General features: G+C 38.2%; 1 protein-coding gene across 1 annotated transcript in view; it reads left to right on the forward strand.

Annotated features, from left to right (window-relative positions):
- The window catches only part of LOC142414288 (sodium channel protein type 1 subunit alpha), a 93,327-nt gene that overhangs the window by 5,365 nt on the left and 61,372 nt on the right, over positions 1–26,590 (forward strand). Inside the window, exons 2-3 of the mRNA XM_075511327.1 lie at positions 17,702–18,020; positions 25,339–25,457. Of these exons, the coding sequence (XP_075367442.1) occupies positions 17,754–18,020; positions 25,339–25,457 (386 nt within the window). The 5' untranslated portion in view covers positions 17,702–17,753. The remainder of the gene's footprint in view (positions 1–17,701; positions 18,021–25,338; positions 25,458–26,590) is intronic.

Genomic DNA, 26,590 nt, shown 5'->3' on the forward strand with positions numbered 1-26,590 from the left:
ATTAACAATTGCAAAGAAAACAGCACAGTATTGTCTTGAGTGCCCTTTAGGAACAGTTTATAGTTGGAAAAAAATAAATTTGAAACGTATAGCTTCTTTTTCTTCCATGAAAGTCAATGTTATGGAGGGATACATCTTCAGATAGATTGTTTAACTTTAATACTAATTAAAAAATTTAAATTGTAGTGTAGGAGACTGTTAATCAATACTTACAAGAAATATAAGACCAATTTAGAAAGTATCTTGCTAAATCAGATGGCAAACTGGACTTAATTCAACCCAAAACTTGTTTTATTTCTTTTTAATAATTCTGAATACTTAAATGAAAACCAGTGTACATGAATCATTAATAATACATCCCTATTTTATGGCAAACTAAATTGATTTTGTTTAACAAATGATGGGTAAGACATATATAGGGTCTGAGAAAAGGAAGATATATCAAATATACTTAAAATCTGCTGCAAAATAGTATACTTTACTCCATAGCACTGTTTTCTGGGACTGGGGAGCTTTGTAAAGCTGTATTTACTGACACACCTGCATGAGGAAAGCTTGCCAGATGTTATTTCAGGATGTTTTTGTCTGGTTTGCTGTCTCCTTTTTGATGGGCAAATATAAAACTGCCTGTAACATTTTATAGAAGCAGAATTTACACCCACCTGGCCTAGAAACATGTGAGAAAATTTTGCAAAATATCTTTATTCTAATACAAAACCTGATCTCCGGAGGTGCCTGTTCACCTCAGCCAGTCTGTGAGTCTGTGATTCTGTAATGCAAAAGCACATCCTAGGAGTGCAGGGTGGAGGACGTCAGTAGCCTATTCATCTGTAATAAGGAGCGACTATGCTCCAAAATAAAAAAAATGAGAATATAGGTAGAAATATGAATTATAAAAAATATATCATATAATATATATTAAAGATATAAAATTATAAAATATTTCTATTAGTAGAAATATAAATAGAAAATTTGGAAATGCTAATGTAGACACAGTCTTGCATCACCAGGTATGAGGACTGTATTTGCTCTGAAGTGAAAACATTGCCGTATTTCATGAGTGGGACATATAGTAGACAGAAGTTTGCAGCTTTATTGATATACATGTGCAATGAGATTAGAAAAAAAATCTTCATTACTTTGAGTACCTTTTGAGTAGAATTCCAATTGAAGATTACTTTTATTCAAATAATATTTTTAGGTTTTTTATTTTGGGATTATTTTTTGAAAAATTTTTTTTGCAACGCTAGTAGCAGTGGTGCTAGCATTTTGTTTCACGCACAACCTTCAATCCAACCTAGAAAGAACCATTGTCTCCTCTGGTTTGCTCATAACCACATTTGCCTAGGTAATCACTACAAGGAGTTGAAAATGAGCGACAGCCTAGAAGGGCATACACATTTTCTTGGGTTTTTTAAATCAATAGTTGTTATATGTAATGCCAATCGCAAAGATTCTTACAGTTTCTGGGAGTTCTAGGGCTGCAGCCTGGTAAAAGATCTTCTCATATCTCTTAGACAGTACGTCTGGTAGACTTGACTCTAGGTTACACCTGCCTAGCTGCTGCACAGGCTGGCTGTGAGTCTGTCACTTGCGGGCATTGACTTCTGACTTGCCCTCTACTTTCCCCTCAAGACAGGTTTCTATACATCTGTGAAGTCTAAGTTGAGATTAATCCTGAACCAGCACTAAATAATATTTAATGGCTCTGCTGGGAGAAACAGAAATGCATACCGCTCAAGAGTAGAGAATGATAAATGATGAGACATGCTAACAAGAGAAAGCAAAGTAGCTGTTACAGTACCCCCTCTCTTGTCTGCATGCCTAATTCTTAGACGATAGCTAGCACTGAGTTTCTTGGGGAAAAATAAAAATGATGAAAAAAACTGGGGAAATATGAATCAATTATTTTTTTAAAATGCAGGAGAGTAGTAAACATTCAATTTTATTTTTAAAAGCTGTTTCTCTGTTCCAAAACAGCTCTGTCTTCAGTACATTAAGTACTATTTAACTGTCTAATAGTAATAACAGTGTTTTATTCAAAATTTTCTCTCCCTTTTTCTTTCACCTTTTTGCACATAATATTTCTATGGGTGTCTCAGCAGTGACATTTATTTCTCAGAGTTATATGCTTTGTAGGATTCTGAAATGCAGGAAACTGGTTGGTTTTGGCAATAGTTTTTTTTTCTCTCCTGTGATTAAAGTAAGATTGACTATAATGTAAGGCTGAAATTTCATAAGATAGCTCTAGGCTTATGTATTTAAGTCTATATTTAAGTGCTTAGGAAAAAAATACAATGTCTCAAAACAGAGTGACAAGAATTTCGTATTGACTTTTGTGTGAGTTCTTGATTGCTTAGCACTTTGGAAAAGGATGGCTTATGCCTTTAGCTGTCTGTTCAGATAAATTCCAGATATAAAATATGAGCCATTTGCTCTCTTTTATGTGAGAAAAGATTGTGAAGATGGCTAAATAATGGCTATGGGTAGTGAAACGTGATTAGCGTTATTCTGAAGTCCACACAGGAAGCAATTTTCCCTTCCCTTTAGAGGTCTGCAGGCCTGTTTTTCTCCGTGTAATGCTTCTAACTCAGGTGGCTTTCCTGAAGCAGTAATTATTAACTGCTTTGGGGGGTTAAAACAAGAAAGATTTTTTTTTGAGACATTGATGTGTTATCTCTGTTAAAATACCATATTGCAGTGTTGTAGGGCATATTTTTACTTCTGGAAGTTTCAGGAACTTTGTTCTTAAAAACCTCCTGCTTTCTCACTCTGTCGGGCTCTAGTTCTGAATGCATTCCTTCATATTACTCCTCTAAAGTACACAATTTTGAACTTTAACACTTCTTAAATTCCAGATTCTTACCCGCAAATTGTTCTATTTTGGTTTGTGTCCAATGTTACCTGTAGCCTTGCATATATATGGAGAGTTTTGTATGCCTATAATAGGCAGGCATTCATATATGGAATCTAGGACCCCAGTCTGTATGTGCTACTCAAACACAATGAGGAAGCACAACAGCATACTGGTTGGGGCAATCCAAGATAAGGAAAAATGCTCAGATGGCACAGAGAGAAAGAAGACCTTTAAGGTGAAGAAGTAGTTTTGCTAGCTGGGCAGCCTAACCACTGAAGAGTTTTGGAAGGTATCTTGAAAAAGGAGAGGTTAAAAGGAGGATAACGAGGGAGCTTTGCAGATATTTGTGTCTCCTAAATGTGACTGGGAATCTTCTTCGAAAGCACAAAGTTGATGTAAATTGAAAATTTCAACGATGCAGTTAACATCTAAAAAATGGAATTTCAGATAATGCAGAAAGGCTGCAAAGACCCTCTGAGAGGAAAGCAGTCATCTGTTTTCTGAGAATTGATACAGCAGGATAACATAGCCTAAGCAACTAGTTAGAAAATCACTCTGGATATGGGCAAGTTTTGTTTGATAAGGCCAAAGAAACTTTCTTGTTTCTTTGTAAGCGTGATGGAAAACAGAGACTGTTTGACAGTAATAACCTTGTGGATGGCTAAGAAAGACTGTATCTTGGATATGTATGGGGAGGAGGGAAGCACAGAAAGATTTAGACATAGTCTGGCTCCAAAACTTAGATGAGGGCATTTGACACATGTAAGAGTCGGATTTATCATGACTGCTAGTAGCACAGGCACCACTAACCTCAGAAGCCCTTAGGCTTGGTTGCTAGCCTTTCATGTGCCGAGCTGCTGTGTTAAGCACTCATAGACTGGGATGAATCACTCCACCTAGAAACTGAAAACACAGCAGCAATGGCAGTGGAAGGAAGTCTGAAATAATTAAAACTTGGGTCAAATGGACTGCATATAGGATAAACAGGATGTTTCTGAAGGGAGCTTGGAGACCAAAATAGCTACAGCCATCCATTCTGTCTGCTTTCAGCAGGGCCCATGTGGTTTGGACAGCTCTGATGCTATTCCGGAAGGGTAATCTTCACAGGTGTGTGAACCCATGTACCTGCAGTGTGAACACATCTTGGCTGTCTGCTGTTCAGGGCACAAGAACAAAAGTAACTCGAGAGAGACATCTTCCTAGAAAAGCTCAGATATCTGCTGCTGCAAACTTGGAGATTTGCAAGCAACCTGCCTCCCGAATCCAGAAGGACTTTCTATAAAAGGCAATACGGACAGGTTCATACTGCTGCAGGAGCACCTTGTGACAGAATGCAGTTTTGGCTGCACACTGTCAAATATAGTACAGATGTAGCCTGAGAAAAATAGGTAGTAAAATTAAACAGAATCTTAGCATTTCATATTGCTGCTGATAAATCTGTGTGCTCATATTTCAAAAGAGGCATCTTAAGATTTGATACTGTAACATATCACACATTTTCACTGAGGTCCTTTCTTCTTAAGGGACATAGTCACTAAGGGGACAGGCTGTGTAAGGTACCTGTTCACAGTCTTACGCTTTGGCCATCTGTTATGTATCAGATCATTGTGTTCTCACTGAAAAAAATCCTCTTGCTCAACACTATCATCTGTCTTAACTGTCTTTTACAGTGGTAACAGTTTTGATCTTGACCTTTTTTCGTTTTGGAATATTGGGGATACATTCACCTCTCCCCACTTGCTGGCTTGCTCCAAGCTTCTGCAGTCAACCTGTAGTTCACCCAAGAACTCCCTCATCAGCCAGCCCAGCAGAAAGCCTAACTTCACAACCACATACCTGAAAACCCAGTCCTGATCCTACCGAGCCCAAAACGCTCCCCACGTAGCACTCAGCTTCCAGCAAGCCCAGCTGCCTGGGAAGGCTGGAGTATACATGGAGAGAGGGAGCACGCTTACATCTCACTCCCTAGAACCATTTACTTAAGGACAATGTTCAGTTCAAGTCCCTCATGTGCTTGCCAGAATCGTGGTAAGATTTCATGGAGGAAAAAAGTTTGAGCAAGAAAAGTAAGAAGAGAGGAAGGAAGAGCAAAACTTTGGATGAAATTTTCATACCTTTTTTTAATGACTTTCCCCAGGCTAAATCCCTGCCCCCCTCCTCAACCTTTCCCACTTTGAGAATCGCTGTTTTATAGCAATTATTTCCAGTGACATTATATGTTGTATGACATTACATGTCATAATGTAAAAAGCATTTTACCATCCCACAACTTAAAGTATGAGAAATAATTTGCACTGTAAGTGACAAAAGAGGACCTCCATCATAATGACTTTATAAACATTCTACAAAATTTTTAATAAGTAATTATTGAATGATGGATGATATATGTATATTTACATGATTTGCAATTTTACTTTAACTTATTAATACAAATATCTCTCATTCGTATTTCTTTTTTATGCACTAGTCCTACAGCACTGAAATATCAAAATATATTCAGAAAAAAGAAACTGCATCTTTTTAGTACATGTGAAAGTCAGCTGGTAAAATTTCAGTATGTAAAAAGAAAACTAAAGGGAAGTATTCCTCCAGGTTACTGTGCCTCTACTTTAACGTAAGACAAAAGAGTTTGAGTTGAAATTACATTTTTACCTAACACAAATGAGAATTCTTCTTCAAGATATAAATCAAATACATCAATTAGGTAATAAAACTTACCTGCATGAATAAAGTCAACAGCATGTTTTGAGAACAGTTTCAATAGGATCAAGAGTTCATCTGTTACATTACAAACATACATCCTGATGCAATTTTAAATCATAGAGAAAAGCAAGAATTTTAAGAGTAATAAATATGGAAAACTGGATAAACAGGTGTAACAAACCAACTCCTACTCAAAATTGCTAAGCCCTGAAAATTCTTCTGTGTCTATACTTTTCATAGGCTTTTTCCTCAAAAACAAATTAAGATTTGTTTGATATCGTTTCCACTTACAAATATTAAGTCCCCAATTTGCCCTTGCTTTGTAATCAATGTAACATGATCATTTCTCAGCTTCTTAATTGTGCATGTTTCCCTCACTTAAATGTCCTTCGATTCCTTAGAGTCATGACGTACACATTGCATTGATCTCTTCTCTGACAATGTTCATTCTTCACATACTAAACACTTGCTTTTCGTAACTGGATATTCTTATCTTTATGTAGTGCACTCATTTCCATTGTTGTACCCCTCTGTGGGTCACCCCACAGCCAGCTTCCAGGCTGCTGCACAGGGAAACAGTGCAAGCAGAAAGCAAATCTGACCTTTAGCTTTGGTCTTAGCATCACTTCGGTAAAACAACTGAGATGTAATCACAGGATTACAGTTGGCATGTTTGTGAATAGGAGCTGACCAAGAAAACGCATTCTGGTAAGTGGTATAAATAAACAGCAAATTAGTGGATGGATTTTGATGAGCTGATGGAGGTGACCAGGTGGTCTCCTGATGCAGGAGTTGGGAGCAGTAAAAGCAAGAGTTTCTCTTTGACCATTTTGAGACCTGTATCAAGGACTTCTGCAAAGTCTCTGTGTGGCTTGCTTCAAATGCTGCTTTTCTGAATCACATGCTTCAGCTCCTGCTTTTCTAAGTGGTGAGCTGCACACCATTGTCAGAAGTATGAAGCTTTGGGATGAATCTGTTAAGACACGATGAGTGTGGGAATATGCCCTGGTGCTGGGATTTTAGGATGGCTGCTGAACCATAGGTGCCATTTGTAGGAAAGGTGGTCTTTGCCTAGGAGATGTGCCAGCGAGACTTATCAAGGCAACGTGTAACCCACGGGGGGGTACATCACCTCAATTGCAAAAGAAGGCAGAGATATGGAAAGTAGCTCTTAACGTGCTTGCTTGCTTGATTACTAGCAGCAATAATTCTTGGATGTTAGTGCCAATTACTTTATCTAATACTCAATAGAGTAAATTAACTGTGCAACTACACTACCTCTGGGGCACAAGGTGCCAGGGTTTGAGCGCTGTCAGGTCTCAAGACTACTGTCATGTATAGCCATGCCAGGGCACGAGGTTGAAACATGGTGGCCTCATGAATGTCCGCTTAATGAGAACTTTCCAAAATTACATTGGACTAACATTGTTAATTCAAGTTTTGTTGAAAATCAGTTCAAAACTAATCAGGAAATAAGTGGGAGTTGCTTACTTGTTTATTTTTGACCAGGTCTGTGCTCTGGAAGGAGTTTCTTTACAGCAGTGATGTGACTTTTTTTATTAATTGGAAGAAATTTTGAGAGCTATCTCTATATACAAGATAGTTTATGAAGTTAAATAAAGTTGTATCTGCAAGAACAGATACTAATTACGCTCCTGAAAAGAGAAATTGTTAATCTCCTAGTAATATGCCATTTCTCACATATTAGCAAATTATTAAGAAGTTGAAAGCAGCCTACTAAGAAATAGCAGAATCCTCTTACTCTTGGTAAAAATGATTGCTCGTTTATAAGTTCAGAATCACAAAACTGCAGAGGGACATGTGAGGAGAACTCTAGATGTGTGGCCTTAGCAGGATCAGAAGTGGCCTGTAAAAAAGGATACCTTGCCTTGCCCACATAAACAACAATAAAAATGCCATGTGTTTACAAGCATGTGTTATATGTTGCATGTGTTACATTGTATATGACATTAGCATATAGCATACAAATTATTTTGACAAACACTTGATTCACATGTAGCCCATGCGTTTGTTGCATCTCAAACCTAAGATAGGCTGACGGCTGCAGAAGGGGATGCTGCACATAGGAGCTGTACGGAAGTCATGCAGTGGCAATAGCACTTCCTAGGCTGCAGAGCTGGTTTGTGGTTTGAGCATCTCCCATTCCTTGAGCACTCCCTCCTTTCAAGGACAATTTGTGAGATGGATCCCTCGCTTTGGGTGCTGCACTGCACTGACTTAGCATATAATATCCTGCTTCTAAAACAGAGCAGTGGGGCTGTTATTGCCTCCTCTCTGCACCGTGCACAAGCATGTGCTGAAACATGCCTTGAGTACGCAGTGAGTGAAAGCGAGGGGATAACGTATGAAAACTTGTTTCTAATATTTAATTGGAGCAAGCTGAAACTCAACTCTTCTACCCTTCATATGGTGTCTGGGTTTCCTGTGCAATACAAAAAATATTTACAAGTTTCTACAGTTCTGGTTTTTTTATTGCTTCATAGCAGTCCCATCCTTTTGCTTGCAAACCAGCAATTCTTTTGGTTTCCTTAATTACAGTTGATTTTTTTCCATTATCTTGTGCGTTAAATATGTTCCTGTTGTCCCCACATCTGCTTCCTTGATTCAGGGGAATCTCAAGAGTAAAATCAGTGCTTGCTCTTCTGTCTGTTTGCAAGAAAAATACACACATAACTAAAACTGTCAGAAAGTTTTGAAAATGGGAATACTTTTGTCATTATGTCTTTAAGGCTTCTGGTTACGATGTCAGACTGGCCCTTCCATTGACCACATGAGATTGCAAATACCAGAATGCTGTTAATGGGATTAAGCAACCCACAAAGGTCATAATTTAGGAACTTTTTTGACTATAGAGATGTCTTCAAGTTTGTTAGCTCTGCAAATTTGACATCATTCCAGGGTATGGAGCAATCTGTTTTCCATCAGCTTTTATTTGTTTCCCAAGTGTGGTAATATGCCAAAGCCAGAACTTAAATCTTGTCTTAGATTCAATTTTACCTTAATGTAAAATGAATCAGTAGCATTATATAATTTACACTGCATAGCCTACATTGCTTTGTTTATTTTTTAACCAAAGAAAGGTGCTATTATGTTTGCTAAGGTAAATGGAAACAGATGTTTCAGAGATTGCTTGAGAAAATTAATGTTGAATTAGTAATGTAGATTGCCAATAGAAGGGGTCCCTGCTCTGACCAAATGAAAGAAAGCAGAAAGATCGCTACTCTGTACTGCAGTCATTTGCTGCACAAGATACACTGCAGGAACACAGTAAGCATGGAATTCAGTCAGCTTGGTAGCAGTCCAGTAGTTCTAACCTATTAAATGTATTTGCTCAGATGGAGTAGTAATGCAGATGCATTGTGACTTGTCCCATTAAAATATTTTTTTCTTTCTATGGAACTATATAACAAACCTTGTTTTTTCAGCTTTCTAAAATAGAAATGACTTGGTTGCAGTTAATGGAATTAAGCTAGCAAACCAGTAAGCAGAAGCAAGCTATTATTTTTAATCTAAAGCAAAGCATAGTAGCTATGTTTTGGTTTAGAGATACATTGCTTAAATTTAAAGATGTAATGAGAATAGCAGTCTCAACAATGCATACATGTATATAACTAATAGTGATGAATAAAATGCTGTGTCCATAGCATGTGGTCTTCTGATTTACTCTAACCAAGAAACAAGGATAGAACTAAGAATCGAGGTGTTAGGGGGAAAAAAGGCTGCAGCTACACAAAAACCTGCTTTGACTGCAGCGGACAACAGTTCCTAGTACAGATAGCTCACAGGGAGCGTTCTTGTTTTCCCAACATGGGGGTTTTGCTTGGTTAGTTATTTTGTTTGGGGAGGGCTGGCTTGTTTCATTTTGTTTTATTTTTCAAAACTGGGGATTGTATTTTCTTCCCGAATTGAAGAAATTAATTGGGAGTGAAAACTAGAACTAAACCTTCTTTTACCATAGGTATTCCTAAATTTTTTCTTCACAGCTATGAATACACTTCCAGTGATTTTCAACTGACTCTTCTCAAGTGAATTTATTAGATATAATAGAGAAATAGCTCTAGGAGCAGGGATCAGAAGCCATGATTGCCTTCCCAAAGGAAGGCTTACCATTAAGATGCCAAGAGCACTGCAGAGAGAGATCAGGTGGTCTGTTGCCCATGGTGGTGAAAGAGTTTTGCTGATTGATGGAAAATGTGGCTTTGAATTCCCTGGAGCTGGTGAGGGAGTTTAGCATAGATACTCATGTAATGAGATGGAAGCCAAGCAATTATACAACAGCGTGGCTATCATAGACATTAGCTATATTTCCTATGTCTGTCTGTTCTGCTTTCTGGCTGTTGGGCAGCCTAGACTGGGGCACTAAACTGCCTTCTCAAATCACACAGCTACCCATGGCTGTTTGCAACTCTGTGGCAAACTAGTCATCCTCTCCCCTCATCACTCTCCTTCTGTGACTCTTTCCCTGTCCCAATAACCTTGCTTGTGTATCAGCTTAGGTAATGGAAATATCTAGCTGCAAAGCACGGACTTTCACTTGAGCTAGTATATACTATTTGATTGCATCCAATATTTCAGATAATTCATTTAGAGCTCAGTGCATATGTATGTACCCTGTTCTGATGTCTGCAGTATTAATGTACCTACCCTCTATTTAAAATTAATATGCATTAAGTAAATATAGTTAGCCAAGTCCAAGTAATCTAATGCAAGCAAGTCCTTGGCTCAGATCTGCATTATCCGTGCCGAGAGGGAACATCAAGAAGATGGTGAAAAAAGATACGGGAGAATCCTATTATCAGTCTGGTAATATGCATGTTTCCCTTATAAAGCTGTCCATGAGAATTAAATTTAATTTTATGTAAGAGCTACAGGGAGTCATAAAAAGTTGCATAGTCTAAATATTCTAATCTGATTTCTGTCCTTCTGCCAAGTGTGTTGCTTTGGATATCCTGCCTACCTTTCCTACCTGTGGTAGCTCTAAAATAGAGATAAACAGGCCAGATACAGGCTCGGTTCTGTGAAGAAAGGAACAGGGGTTTCTCCTTAGCTAACACCTCACATACAAAACTGCAGTAGTTGGCCATACCTTCCTTCCTCTCCTCCCACCAGTTCCCACATTGAGGAAAGTAATTTATATTTATTCTCTATTCTGAAGACAAGAATCATAATGAGTAGCTGATAAATAAAAAATAATGATAAACTGTGCCAATAAACAATGAGAAGTAATATAACGTAGAGATTTGGGCTCTGTGAGTTTACATGTAGATTCACTGATTTATCTTTATTTTGTAGTAGCTGTGATCTGTTAGTTGTGCCTTGAATCAGCCAGGTGACGTTCCCTGTGCATATCACTGATAACCTCGCTAATACCTAGTTAACCTCTTTATAAAAATGGAGGTACCAGTGTTACATCATTGCATCTAGAGCACTTCAAAATATTAATGGTACTGTTTACTACTCTGATGCTTTTTCAAAATAGTAAGATGCATGATTGTTAATAGAACTGATTTGTTAGTTTATGCCAAAAGCAAAAACATAATGTGTGTCACAGGGCAAGGGCAAAGTGAAGGGCAAAGATTAAATTCTGCTTATCTAGCAGAATTCTCTTGCCTGAGTTTTCCCTTAGCAATCAGTTTCACAGTGCTGGAAAGTGCAAGGAAACAGCAGTCTGTATGGACGTTTAAGGGTGCCTTCCTGAAATTCAAAGGGAGATTAACCAGGCAGTGAAAACAGTCCAGTTTCATTTGCTAATTTCTTAATATTTGATTCAATATAGTGTCATTTTTATTTTCTATTAGTGGTGAGAGACGACTTATTTCTTACATCACCAAGTGTAACAAATCATATTTTGTGATGTATATAGTGAAGAGTCCTTTGAGTCATTAATTCTGCAAGTAGCAGTGCAAAAGAATGTGCAGTGAACGATTCACGTGTATTCCGTTTTGCACTCATCTTTCCACTTCATCTTGGACGCACATTCACATCCAGCAAACCAGAGCTGCACTGTCTCAGATTGCATCGTATAGCAGTGTACAGATCTAGTCTCAATGGCTTTTCACCAAATTGAGAAACTGGAGAATACAAAAATAAAAAAGCGGGGCAGGGGAGGCATAAGTATTAATTCACCACTACGTCTAATGTATGCAAAGTTTTACCTACAAAAGTAAAGAACATAAATTATTCTCTAGTTATTCTCTAGAGCATATTCTCTAGTTCAGGCCTGTCACATGTTTATCTGTGTGTGACATGACTAGGCCAGCAGAAGAGCAAAAATACCATTCTGGTCTATCCACCGTGTCCATACATTAGAAACATTCACATCACTCAGCACCTGCAGTGTTAGCCATAGGAGAAACCGAATATCTGTGTAGTATGTTCTAGAAAACATGGCATGTGGCACGTTGCTGTATAGTAAATCTGAGAAACTACAGCTTTTTTAAGTTAATCATATTGCTATGCTAATTGAGTAAAATTAAATGCTGGCTAATATTAAAAGTTCTATTGCTGAGAATTTTGGCACCTGAAGGATGGAGGAAGAGACAGGAAAAAGATTGTTTGTTAGAGATCAGGTTTAATTTCAGCATTCAGATATAAAGGTGATCATGGAAGGCTTTATATAAGTGTTTATGTAGGTGAAAGCATAAAGCTGAACCAGACCTGTTGTACCACAAGCATTGTTGGAACTGGCCTGTTACAATCAAATTTCTAGCACATGGGGTCCAATGGAACTTCAACATCTCAACATTCATTATATTCTGTGGCAAATGGAAGCCAAATCTTAATTCATGGGTGTTGTCACAGAAGATCAAACATCAAAGCACGTTACAGTTTTAGATTTAAACATATGGATAATGTAAAGAAATTAGCTTGCTAAAGTTTAGGTATTTGCAGTACTGTAGTTCTACATGTATGCTAAGGTCCTCCTGACCAAACTCTCCAGAAACTCTTGTCACTATTTGTTATGAAGGCATGAAGAGCATGCAAGCTAACAGTAAACCAGATACTTATCAGGTTAGGAAATAATCTTCTTGTTCAAACCTGTCTCTTTTCCAGAGAGTTATGTATCATCTAGCTGATTTCTTCAAAGGCTAGTGTGCAACTGGTTTGGAATCACTGTTAGACAAGGCATCATCTCTCCATCTATTTGCCAACATGTCCCTTTATTTTGCCTAGAAAATTTATTTAGGTGAAATTTGAAAACTCTAGAAATTTGCAGAAACTCTATGGATATTTGACAGCTTGAGTTATTGTCTAAGTATGTGTAGATCTACAACTACGCAAGGTGTACGGTAGATCACATCCATCAGGGAAGTGCTGAACCAATTGCACGTATATTGCCCAGCTGGTCAGTGTGTGCATAGCTAATCCAGTGTAGTTCTGGATGCTTCAGACTTAATATGCATGGGCAGATCAACTGTGCATTGTGCAATTAGACAGATGCAGCTGAATAACTTCAGAATTATTCTGCATGTGATTTACAGATGGTCCATGAACACAGAGTGTATTGAGTGTGCTCTGGAATTATCTGGCTTACAACAATGTATATTACAAAGTATATGTGAATATATTTTGCCTGGGAAATTTCAGAAGAAACAGAATGATTCTATTCTCAAATGTTCTGAGTACCTTATTTTCCAAAATTTGAAATGTTTTGCCTACTGATACACTGCTCATAAGAAAGTCACTCAAACACAATTGGAGATGAAGAAGGAAAAAAATCTTGTTCACTCCAGAAAGAGAGGAGGAAAGAACTTAGTAAGAAATCTATATTTTGTGTATTCTTATATTCTTTCCTCTGTTGAATTACCAGTGCTATGCTAAAGAAAAAAAAGAAGTCCATTTGGATCATGTAAGCAATCTGTAGTTATTCAATTAATATTTAGTAAATCACTTGATAGAAATCAGAAGGATATCAGTTGATTAACTGGCCTGATATCAATTGTTATCCATCCCCTACACAGATAAGTGAGAATAAATTCATCGACTATAATAAAGGAAATACATATCACACTTAACCACTGTGATATGACAGATAAAAGTGATTTGGGATTAAGAGTGTATTGAATTCTGTATGTATTTAATATTGACTTTTAAATTTGTAGAAGACTTCTATTTGCAATTCTGAAGACTTATAATCATGGAAATGCATGAAGAAAAGGAAAATGTATCTGGAATATCATCCTCTAATCTGTTAAGTAGAGGATAAAAGGTATTTAATCTTCCTGAAGTCTCCTGAAACATTTTGTTAAGTACAGCCTACATAGATTTAGATACATCTAAAGGTATATATCTGGCTAGCTCCATGTACATTTGACAGACGTGAGAACATTCTAGGATTAATTATAGAAAAATAATGTAACATTCCTTTCCACAGAAAAAATACAGGTATTATTAGAAAACCCCACAGCATTTGCTGTTTTAAACTCAGTATGTAAACACAGTAGCTGAATCAAATTTTTTGCAACATAACTAATGGCTATGAAGTAGCTTCTTTCTGTGCGCCTGCAGGCAAATCCTGCAGGCTTACCTCCTTGTCCTGCATGCCAGTTCAGGACACTCAGCTGAACTAAAAGATGATCCTGACAGAGCACCATAGGGTTTCAGAGCTCATCTTTGCTGACTGCTCACTGGCTGTCCATTTCCTTCCTCTTCAAAACATGAGATTGCCCTTGCTACCGCCCAGGCCCTCCCTCCCTGCACCATGACTCGTTTGGCTTGCTGTGACCTTGCTGGCCATCATGGCAGGGAACACCTGGTGCCATGTACCGTGGGGTTTTTGGACAATGAAGAGAATTTTCAAAGGAAAAATGGCAAAGGGGAAGACCAGCCTCCTGGGTCTCATGGGGAGGAGGAGAGGGAAAGGCAGACATGGCTGCGTAGTCTTATTTGCTGGTGCCCATGGGGATTATACCTATGCTGAGGGAGAGAAGAGAAGAGAAGAGAAGAGAAGAGAAGAGAAGAGAAGAGAAGAGAAGAGAAGAGAAGAGAAGAGAAGAGAAGAGAAGAGAAGAGAAGAGAGAAGAGAAGAGAAGAGAAGAGAAGAGAAGAGAAGAGAAGAGAAGAGAAGAGAAGAGAAGAGAAGAGAAGAGGGGAGAGGAGAGGAGAGGAGAGGAGAGGAGAGGAGAGGAGAGGAGAGGAGAGGAGAGGAGAGGAGAGGAGAGGAGAGGAGAGGAGAGGAGAGGAGAGGAGAGGAGAGGAGAAAGAGGAGAAAGAAGAGAAGGGAAGAGAAGAGAAGAGAAGAGAAGAGAAGAGAAGAGAAGAGAAGAGAAGAGAAGAGAAGAGAAGAGAAGAGAAGAGAGGAGAAGAGGGGAGGGGAGAGGAGAGGAGAAGAGGGGAGAGGAGAGGAGAGGAGAGGAGAGGAGAGGAGAGGAGAGGAGAGGAGAGGAGAGGAGAGGAGAGGAGAGGAGAGGAGAGGAGAGGAGAGGAGAGGAGAGACGAGACGAGACGAGACGAGACGAGACGAGACGAGACGAGACGAGATGAGAAGAAGAGAAGAGAAGAGAAGAGAAGAGAAGAGAAGAGAAGAGAAGAGAAGAGAAGAGAAGAGGGGAGGGGAGAGGAGAAGAGGGGAGAGGAGAAGAGAGGAGAGGAGAGGAGAGGAGAGGAGAGGAGAGGAGAGGAGAGGAGAGGAGAGGAGAGGAGAGGAGAGGAGAGGAGAGGAGAGGAGAGGAGAGGAGAGGAGAGGAGAGGAGAGGAGAGACGAGAAGAGAAGAGAAGAGAAGAGAAGAGAAGAGAAGAGAAGAGAAGAGAGAAGAGAAGAGAAGAGAAGAGAAGAGAAGAGAAGAGAAGAGAAGAGAAGAGAAGAGAAGAGAAGAGAAGAGAAGAGAAGAGAAGAGAAGAGAAGAGAAGAGAAGAGAAGAGAAGAAGCCTTTGTCCCTCCTTTGTCAAATAAGCTGAGCAGAGAAGACAGCCTGCCTCTCTCTTTTGAGTCTCTGCATCTCCTTGAAGCCCACAGAGCCAGTAGTATCCACCTACAGCTGTGGCTCCAATAATATTTGAGTAGTGGCTTAGTATGAAATCTGTTTCCCAAATTATGGTGCCACTTACAGGAATCAGTTTGGGGATCAGCAAGGACAGTGGTGTGGCTAGTAGTTTTTTCTCCTTTCCCAGTATCCACAAGGTGTGACTGAACATTAAGAAATAATGGCAGAGTGTACAATCTGTGAGTTTATAACTGTTTAGTAGTTAACAGACTGAAGAGTCAATTCCCAGAAGTAAACAGAGCCACAAAATGGGGAGCTGGGGGTTGTCTGGAGGATGCTCTCTATGTGGAGGAGAGAAGATTTTAAATCCTTGTTGGTTGAGGTACAATTGCTTATATCCTTTTTCCCCCCTAATGGAGAGAGAACAGGATGATTCCAATTCCTTTCAGGATTAGAAAGAAGGGAGATCTTGAGAGAACTGTTTTTGGCATGAGTCTACACTCTGCATGGGTCAATACTTTGTGTCTTGGTGGGAGGTTAGCTACCTTTAATTTTTCACAGTGACAAATCTGCCACCTTGATTCTTTAGAAGCCATTCTCCTGATTGTGGGTGATGATTCTATACATCCAGGTGGAATATGTTTTTTTTTTAATTTTCTGAGAAATCAAGAAAATTGGGGTTATAGAGCCCCTAAGCATTTTGACCCCTCTTTCTTATTTTATCCACTGTATACCGCTACTCAATACGTATGTGTGATTAAGACGTTTGTGCTCACACTGGCATTAATGATCTAGAGGATTTGGGGTTTATTACTTAATATAATTTAATGACCTTCTCTTTAATTTCCCAGGTATGTTTTTCTTTCTTCTCCCTTTATTTCTCATCTAATTTCTTATTCTCCTTATTGACTTTTCCTTAATAGAAAGTTTAACCCTATCTATATTTGCTTCCCTTCCTACTCCTTTCCCAGTATTCTCTTCGTCCACCTACTTTTCTATTTTTCTTTGTTTCCGTCTCTGCATTTTTATACTGCTAATCTTCCAATCTTCCTATTTTTTTCTTTTCAAATTCTTCACTTTCTTCCCTAATTCTTTCTGTATTCATTTATGGTCTCCTCTTGTTTCCATTTTTTGCTCTATTTTCCTCATCTTTTTCAGCTTCTTTCCATAATTCCTGGGTTTGTTTGTCACCTTTTCATTTGTTTTAATACGTTTCCCCCCAACCATCTCTTGTATTCTTACTTGTCTGCCATTCCATCTCTCTAGCTTATTTCAATGAGTACTGACCTGCATTGACCCTTAAGTCTCCTGAAAGGCTGACTGGTCATTTTGCAAGGACCCCAGCAATGGGAGACTGCAGATATCTCTTTACACTCAGACATGAAGGATATATGCGCCATTGTGTACCCAAATACACATTTCATCTGTATGGCTAATGTCATCAGAAAATTATTCAGCAGCATGAAAGAAGCCAGATCCATAGTTTTAATAGGACGACTTTTTTTTTTCCTCTTGTCAGGTTTATTTTCTCGGTTGCAATATGTAAATAAATATGTATGTTAGAATACTTCCAGAATTATCCAGTTACAGTTACTGAATAAAGAACCAGATATATAGTAACAGTTAAATTGAAATTAAAATAGGCAATTGTTCTTCTTATTATCTAGAATAACTACCTGTACAAAAGCTTACTTGGAACCGCTGCTTTACTACCTCACAATACGCAGAATCAATTTTTATTTGTTTAATCGAAATTCTGATTCTACAGTGCTTGTTTTCTGATACTCTTGCTGAACTCAGTGGAAATTTCTGCATTAGGTCTGATGAACTGTGCTATTTATAGTTACCAATATAATCCTGATTGATGCCAGAGGAATGTGAGGTGATTTTAAGATAATTACAGTTATGAGGAAAGAATGTATCTGATTTATCTTAAGTATCATGCTTTTGCTTATTTGGAGTAAAAGACCATTATTGCAGTTTATATAACTAGCATAAGAACCATGTAAGTGCCTCTTACAAAGGTCAAATCACCAACTAAACTGCTTATTTTATTTTTCTTTACATAATTTTCAATATTGTGTGTCTGAACATTCCAACATAGCATAAACAAAAGCATTTAAAAATAAATGTTATATCTTTCTTACTTGGTGATTTTAGCATGTTTGTTTGAATTTTATTTTCTGCTTTCTTTTAGTATTTTCCTATGCAGAAGAATAAATGGTAATTAAAATGTGCAGGATGAAAAGATGGAGCAGTCAGTGCTTGTACCACCAGGACCAGACAGCTTCCAATACTTCACTAGAGAGTCTCTTGCAGCTATTGAACAACGCATTGCTGCAGAAAAAGCTAAGAATTCTAAACAAGATCGTAAAGACAATGATGATGAAAATGGGCCAAAGCCAAACAGTGATTTGGAGGCAGGAAAAACACTTCCATTTATATACGGCGACATACCTCCAGGAATGGTGTCTGAGCCCTTGGAAGACATGGACCCATATTACATCAATAAAAAAGTGAGTCGAATATCAATCCTGTTCATATGCCAGCATTTGGAGTGCTTTATCATGTTCATGTCATTCTTGTGCAATGGGTAATATAGCTTGTCGCTTCAGTCTGTTAATTGGCAACCATGTAGGAAAATGTCATTCTAACAATGTGGAAACAGTTGAGCATTGCTAAAAGGACTAGGTATACAACAAGAGCAGAAAATGTTTGATACCAGTGCTATATATACAATCTACCTTCCAGAAAGTTAATAAATAAACATTTAATATCTTCTAGTTATAAAAAGTTGATTTAGCTAATGTTTGTTTTTAGAACACATTTACCCTCGTGTGCTCTTGGCGCACTGGTCCTCCTGCTTTACATAAGGAGGAATTTTGCAGTAATATTATTTTTAACATTAAATTAATCAAATGGGCAATAAATGTAACATTATGACTGATTGTATAATATGGTTGTACAATAGATGTATCAGGGTATAAATAAATAGTGTGGAAATCTAGGCTTCTATTCACTGCTCTCTAAATCATTAACAAAGTGCCCACTGTCCTCTATGGTCCAGGACAGAATCCATCATCCTTAATGGTTGCTAACCCTTCATCTTTTTCTTTTAATTCACATCAAAATTTATTCCTTTGATATAATTGAATTTATATCAAAGGAACATTTATATCAAAGCTGAAACATAGTATGTTGTCTTTGATTATGAGCAATATATAATACCTATCCAAATGTGTGTATACATAATAGATGACATACTTTGCAAACTTTAAAAAAGTGAAGATACATTGAAACTGAGTACACCAACACACCACACTTTCTCTAAGGTTCTTCAGATTTAAAACTGGCAGCATGAACCAATGCATAGCACATTTTGTTCCCAGAAATCTGCTTTGATAGCAAATTCTTAGGAAATCTATGGAATCAGTAGAGGAACACATGGATAAGCAGAAAATATCATAAAGAGAGTGTAAAACGGATTTTAAATTTTCTGGTGGAACTGGCCTTGAACAGCGCTGGAATACTTCCAGGATGATTCTGTTGCACAGCCTGTATAAAGCAGAAAAGGTTCACGGTTTATAGTGATAGCTAGCTTGGGTCATACTTTAATTATTAGATACTGTGATTATGAAAACTGTAAATACCAATACAGGAGTTATTTCGATTTTCACAAAGTGCTGTGTTCTAGCTTGTCTTTTAGCTTGCTAAATTTCATGTGATTTATGAGTCCTATTTTGACAAGAGAGAAAATACTATGTGAAAGAACAATATTTTTATCTTTATTATTTGATGCCTCTGAAAGAGCCTTTATCTGCCATTCAGTGTATGAAGATTTATCTTTAAATCACAGTTCTACTTTTACAAAGATAAAAGTTGCGTTTCTATAAAAGCAGGCCTTGTGGAGTTCTGTACTAATTGTGTCTGTTTAGCATACAAAATCACATGTAATTATATCCCTACCTTCCCATGGCTCATCCTGGACCTTTAGAGTCAAATCAGTCGATCTTGCGCGTCTTACAGTGAAAACAGATACATGCCAGGTATGACCTACAGGTACACTTCCAGAGCCCTTGGAAATGGAAGACCCTTTCAGTCGTTTCACAGGTGGAGATGAAAACTTACTACATCAGCCAGGTCTGACAGAGTTGCAAGAAATGGAGTGAAAGGAGCTGAACCAAGTTTGTGTACTATTTGAAAGAAAGAATCTTTTTATTTGCACACTAAATAACTTTTACGGGCGAGTCACGTACCTGCTGGGATTCTCTTCTTTGTGCTGAAGTCCACACATCCTTTCTATGCACGTGCTTTAATCTTCTACAGGACAGGAATAGAAACAGCCCTGTGAGTCAAAGACAAGACAAAAATTTCTTATCCGCTACAATTCTCTCCATTTTTTCTTCCTTCAGTAGGAGGAAAATAGACTTTCCTAACAGAAATCTAACATCTATTTCAATTTTACATCAGTAATTTGACTTTAAAATATCTAATTCCTAGGTTTTCTTATTTAGCTGTATGTGAATTCTGGAAAGACTTTTATCTTGTTTCATTTGTCTTTTGAGAGTATTGGTAGCAGTTGATGCTCCTGCAAGTCTCAGAAGGAGAAGTAGTTTGAGAAAAGCCTGAAGCAGAAGTGAACATCTCCAGGAAGATGTGAAGGACTCTTAATGCTCAATGCATTTACCTCTGTACCGTTTAACATTTCCGCTTTCTCTTTATCCCTCTCTGAATTCCACCTTGTAAAGCCAAGGAGTCAATCAGCAAACCCTATCCCAATGTAACAGGCTGATGACTGCTGCACGATGGTTAGAGATTTTATATTTCTTCCTGGGGAAGCATCTATCTGAAATTATATGGATCTAATGAAAAACACTAGAATGAAGGAAAATACTTATTTGCAAGAAAGGGTCAGGACAAGTGTATGGATTAGCAGATGCCACTGTTGGTTCAGACCTCTATTAAGATCTCTGCATAAACTATACCTGATTTATCAACAGAAACTATATCAGATTGGCTTCCAAACTTTCAAATAAGGAATAGAAATGGTTACCTGCAGCACTGATCAAATGATACTAATGAACATGGTCACAGTGTTTATTCAGGAAACCTGTAGAAGAATTTTAGGAATACCTTTTTTTATTCCAAATTTGGGTCATCAGTGAAATCGTCCATCATTTGCCTCATATGTAAGTATTGCATCCCACTTGCTGAGAGTTTTTTTCCTATTTTTGTAGCAAGATTGAACAAGTTCACTGTATTTTTGCATGCATTGAATGTTGAAACATCATCTAGAGTGCTTTACATTTCACCTTTGGGACTTTTTTTCTAAGCAATAGGTTTGCGCATGCCATGATTTGATACAGTTTAATACAGAATAAGACAGGAATAAATAAATGTGTTGAGCTGGTGTGAGAGCCTTAATCTGTGGATAACGTAGACCTGAGATGAGAAGTTAAAAATGGGAAAACCTGTTAAGAGAAACAAAAACAGATAGGGTGCTAGTTTTATGGTTTTGTAACTGTGCTTCTATGCAAAACCTACAACCAAAGAGAACATATTCATGCCCAATATCAATCTGCAGTTGAAAGGAAAAAGAAAAAATTGACAACTGCTGTTTGACAACAGAACAGGCCATTATCGCAAATTTACACACCTGGTAGTATTATTAATTTACACTGTATCACAGGTAGCCTGAATGTCAGCAACTGTACCCCTGGAACATAATTGTTTTATTCTAATATAATACAATACCTGTTTTTATATTCTTACGATTTTATTATAATGAAATGTTGCTGACTGTGGTGGTTAATACTGCTGGTCTTTAGAACTGTGAAGTTTAGCATCCTAAATGGTTGCAATGCTCTTTTTTTTAATCCAAAATTGAGTAAAAATGAACTTGGACTTTACCCATTTTTTGCGTTCCACTTCTGTGTAAGTGCAAATCTGTGTGTTCCCAGCCTAACAGTGACTGCCTGTTCATGCTCAAGCTGCCATCACAAAGGATCAAGGAGGTTCACAGCACTGTCTATAGAGAAAGGATCAGCTGGAACCCCCTAAGATCCTGACCTGCAGGCATGCATCAAAATCTCATCCACTTGGTTTCATACTTCAAAGGCTGGCTATTTTCTCTTGAACCTATGCTGCTACATGAAAGAGGAGGGGAAGAATAAGTGGAACTAAATGGGTCTTACTTCACTTTCCTCCTGCTATAATATAGATATAGCATTGTTGATCACCACTCCATGCCCTGTCTCTTGCCAGAAGGATGTTGAACGATGTCTGTCAGAAAAGGTGTCTCCTTTTGTCCTGGCACTAATATCAGTCCCTAATCGGATCAAACCACTAGCTCCCGGGATTCCCAGACTTGTCTTGGGTTCTGTAAAATTTTACAAAAATTTTACAAAAAGATTCTGTAAAATTGCTTTACTTAACTTCATTACATCAGAAAAGGTGAATGCACTAGTGATTTTAGATATTTTTGATAGTTGTAAGTGAAAGAATTTTTAAGTTAAAAGTTCTAGCAAAGCAAAAAATTAAGGTCTTGCTAGAAAACATGGTTTCAAAAGATAACCACAAAACCAAGAAATGCCAGCTTCCAATATGCCATGAGTCTCTTGTTCTAGCTGCCCCTGGGGCTTTTCCTGAGAAGCTAAGGACCCAGCTCAACAATACGTCACCTCTTGCCTTTCAGAAGGTCCTATGAGGCTTTAGATGGTGTTTATTTAACTGTAGGAAGTGGAAATGCAATGGAGTAGCAGTCAGCCTGCTAAATGTAGCCTTCCAGAAACTACGTTTAGAGCTAACTGGGAGGAAGGAGAGGAGAAATAAGGTTTTGGGAACTCTTTGTCCCAAGAGGGTCTAGGAGACCGTATCTTTCTTTGGTGTGGACTCTTCTTCCCTCTTAGCTGCATCTTCTCAAAATCTCCTCCTTCTTTGCCCTGCTAAGAATGCAGTTTCTGGGTTTATATCAAATATGGCAGAAGTTACAGAACTGGGATCCAGGTTATAGATGCAAAAGCGGCAAATCAGGGACTTCTCTTTAGGGATTTCATTGAATTTATATTCACACTCAAATGCTCTGAGCGTGAGCAGGTTTCCTGCCTTTATAAAATGATTAAAGCACTTTATAAAACCTAAGCCCCGGGAAGCATACGTGATCCTTCATATATGAAAATTAATCTTACAATTTGTTTAGAATTTATTTAGCTTTTCTCAGTGTATGTCTACTTTGTCCTGACAGCTTTGGGTACAATACTTCATGTTCATCCACACTGCCTACACACTGGCTTGCATCTGGGTTGAGACTGGAGTGAGATATAGCAGGCTTACCAGGGAGGGAAGCTTACACAGGGATTGGATATCAGGTGTTATCGGTATTTTTTATGAAAATTCTTCTTCCGAGATAAGATACAATTTTAGTACATGTTTAAGGCTAGAAGTCAGAGGACCAACAAAGTCATTCTGAAGGCTCCAGCCACAAAGAAGCTTTGACTGAAAAATTAAAACTGAGGTAGGGAATTTATGTCTTACTGGTTCTGCTTATACAGGCCAGCAGAAAGTAGAACAGCTAAAATAGCAGCAGCTTCCAACTGAAACTGGAGCTGTGCCAGCATGCTGTTATTTTCCATAAGGCACGTTAGAAAAGAGATGTATGTTTAATATGCTTGTGTTCAAAGATTTTTAAAAAAATGTAGGTTGACTAAACGTAGGTGGTGTAGCCTTAGATACAAAGTTAGTAGCGAGTGTGATTTTTAATGTATTTTGTCAACTACGTCATAGCTACAAAAGCTGAGAGGGCGAGTTGGAGGCTTCTGAGCTGTGAGTCCTGGGGGCTGGGGACAGACCTGGGAGGGGAAACTCATCTTCCCCCTTGGGGTGTGGGGCTTTAAAACATTGTGCCAAAAAATCATTTGTCTGCTTGGTTGCTTCAGTATTTAAAATGAAAGCTTCATTTAAGGTCAGGTCAACTGCAGTTACACTTTGAAGGTTCTTGTTATCTGTAATCCATAACTGGAAGTGTAATTTGGAAACATTAGCTCAGGCTTTCTCCCCGTTTCATATGCAGTTTCTCCATTTCTGTGCAGAAGCAGGGAAATCAAATACATATTTTATACCATTCCTACACAGCTTGAGTTTGTACTCAAGACAATATAAGGTCTCACTAGTAATGTCCCTTACTCTTAAGGGGTTTGGTCTGTATAGGAAGGTGTGCCATGTAGAGCTATGACAGAGAGACAGCTCAGGGAAGAAGCCAGCAACTGAGTTGGGACTGGACAGCTTTTCCTCAGGGCTTAATCCCTGCTTCTCCTCTGCCTTCAGTAGTTGGTATCTGTCACAGTCTGGTGGAAACACTCATCTTCACATCTCCCTCCACATCCTAGGTGCTCCTAGGGATTTGTATCTGTACTTCATGCTCCATACATACTAAGCTTCCCAAATCTAAGCAGACTGAAGAATCATCCTTCTTGAACCTCCTTGGCATATTTTCTCTGTCTGCCCGCCTTCCCAGAAATAGCCTTGTAGTCCACTTGCTTACAGTCTTGAAGCGATGCTCGGTGTCACGGACACCACAAGAGAGCAACACACCCTTTCCCACGCTTCCACTGGCATTCTAGTTTACAGCTCACTTCATCAGCAACATAACGAAAAACAAGGAGGCTTTATCATAGCTTATTTACAAAATATACAACTCTGACAAAACAAAAAAAGCAATTTTGGATATTTCTCTTGGGCAGATTCTTCAATACCTTTAATTCAGTTTGAATTTAGGCTATAATCCTTGCATGATCCCTTCCACTGCATGCAGCTTTCTTCTGAGTTACTGAGCCTTCCCTCTGCGGTGTTTTTCATACTTTTCTGATTGATCTTGCAGTTGCAGAGCACCTTAGTGCCACAAAGAAACCTGACAGTCCACATTTCCCATGCTGCAGTGTTAATGCTCTTGCAGCCATGATGGCCTACAGTGGAAGCAAAGCAATGTTTGTAGGGTTTACTCTCATCTCATACCATTTATATTTGGCTTATGGATTTAATTGAGAAAAATAGACAAGCTTTCAGCCTACAGAGTCTTCTACAATTCTGTGAAGTAAAGCTTGCATGCCTCTAAGCTTCTCTAAATTTGATAGGCTCTTTAGCTGTTAAAATTTAAATTTAACAAGTATGTATGTTCTGGGAAAGTTTCACACCTGCAAACCACCATTGTGCAGGGAGGTCATCTGGGATGTATCTCTTCCTTTCCTCTGGTAAGGTGTATTCAGATGCCCACAGTCCTCAAAGATCTACCTAATCATGGCTATGTGTGTTACTGCTATTTCCCTCTCTCCTTAGCACAGACTGGAATAAAAAATATGAACAAATGCGTAGTCTATTCAATACTACTATGGTAGTCTGATTTAATAATCAGTTTCTATAAGGATTTCTCTTACTAACACATCATTAACATCCACAGGTAAAGTTTCCCTGGTATTTCAAATAGCAAGAGAGAGTTTTCTATGGGAAAATGTAAATAAAATTATAATTTCAGTTAATCATTTCTGCATCTTTTTTTACAAGAAACACATCATGTAAATGTATCATACTACTATACTGAGGTTGTTTAATGAAGAAGTATTATAAAAACATTAATGAATTGAATTTTCTATATTTAAAATTATATTTTCATATGTCAGGTAAGTACTGGAAATAAGTTTTATTTCAAAAATGAGTCATGGTTTTTGTGTATTACTTATTAAATAAGTTACAATTTTGGTGACTGCTCACAAGGAACAGTTTTAAAATGAGCGCCTGCAGTGAATACACACTTATAAAATGTCTTTTCTTTCTCTTTTTCAGACCTTTATAGTATTGAATAAAGGGAAGGCAATCTTCCGATTCAGTGCCACCTCTGCCCTGTACATTTTAACTCCCTTCAATCCTCTTAGAAAAATAGCTATTAAAATTTTGGTACATTCATATCCTTTTGCAATGGTGGTTCAAAATGCTACACACTGAGATTAAGAAAACTCATAACTCTCTCTATTTCATTGTAAATAAAGGTTTTTGTAGGCTGTTAATTTTATTTTTATTTTACAGTGGAAGACTTATAGTAAGGTTTTATAAATACTGGAAAATATGTATATATCATATAGATGCATTTTAGCTATTCTGTTGAATTTCAGTACTTCTGCTGTACAAATCTGCAGATGGATTTAAGAATCCATCTTGATCAATTTTTCAGAAAATTTTCTCCAGATTTATTTTAACATAGAACCTGGGATGCAAAAAATTTCATTTTTGCACTATGAAGCCTATTCATAAAATAATTACATCCATAAAAGAAAAAAAATGCAGTTTGTGCTCACAAATTCCAGACGAGCGCTCAGTTTTGCAAGCAATTAGGCAGATATGCAAGTGCTCCGGAACAGCTAGCTCAGGGGTATATTTGTATTGCCTTTTAGGGGTCCTTCTGAGGCCATCCTCAAGACCAGCTTTGTAGTCTGTTGCAGCAGCATGCCTGGAAGCCTGGTTCATGCATGCTGAATCTCACATTCCCAAACCTGCACAGTTGCACCGTAAGCCTCTGCCAAATGTGATACGTTGCCAGAAAGCATAAGCAGCAGTCCTGCAGGTGGTTTGCAAAGCATCTGTATGTGCAGATGGCGGACAGGTCGGGGGACCATAACTGATGGGATGGTGCACAAGGTAAAGTTTTAGACTGGCATGTGGGACTGGTGCCTGATGTTCATCACAGGTTCATGGGAATTTCTAGCTGGTGAGATTTTGGTGCACTTTTCTTGTAAAACCCAGGACTGGGAAAAGTAGTCACCAAATGAAAACTTTGGTGTGACAGTAAGACTTTTAACATTGAACAGTTAGTCAAAGGCAGAAGCCTTATTATTAGAGACTGCTGGCAGAATCTTCTAGGTCTTTGGAACAAGGAAGAAAGAAGGCTGATTGCTGCTGACTCAGAAGACCTTTTCCTCTGAGCTCCCTGGAAGTTAAAGCAGTGAGAGAAGGGGAGGAAGGTGTCTGGAGAGGAGTCAGGGAGCATTTGGGGACATTAGCTAAGGGACCTGACAGAGAACTAGACACAGTGGTGGTGATG

The sequence above is a fragment of the Mycteria americana genome, chromosome 9 (assembly GCF_035582795.1).
Source record: "Mycteria americana isolate JAX WOST 10 ecotype Jacksonville Zoo and Gardens chromosome 9, USCA_MyAme_1.0, whole genome shotgun sequence".
In the NCBI taxonomy this organism is placed as follows: domain Eukaryota; kingdom Metazoa; phylum Chordata; class Aves; order Ciconiiformes; family Ciconiidae; genus Mycteria; species Mycteria americana.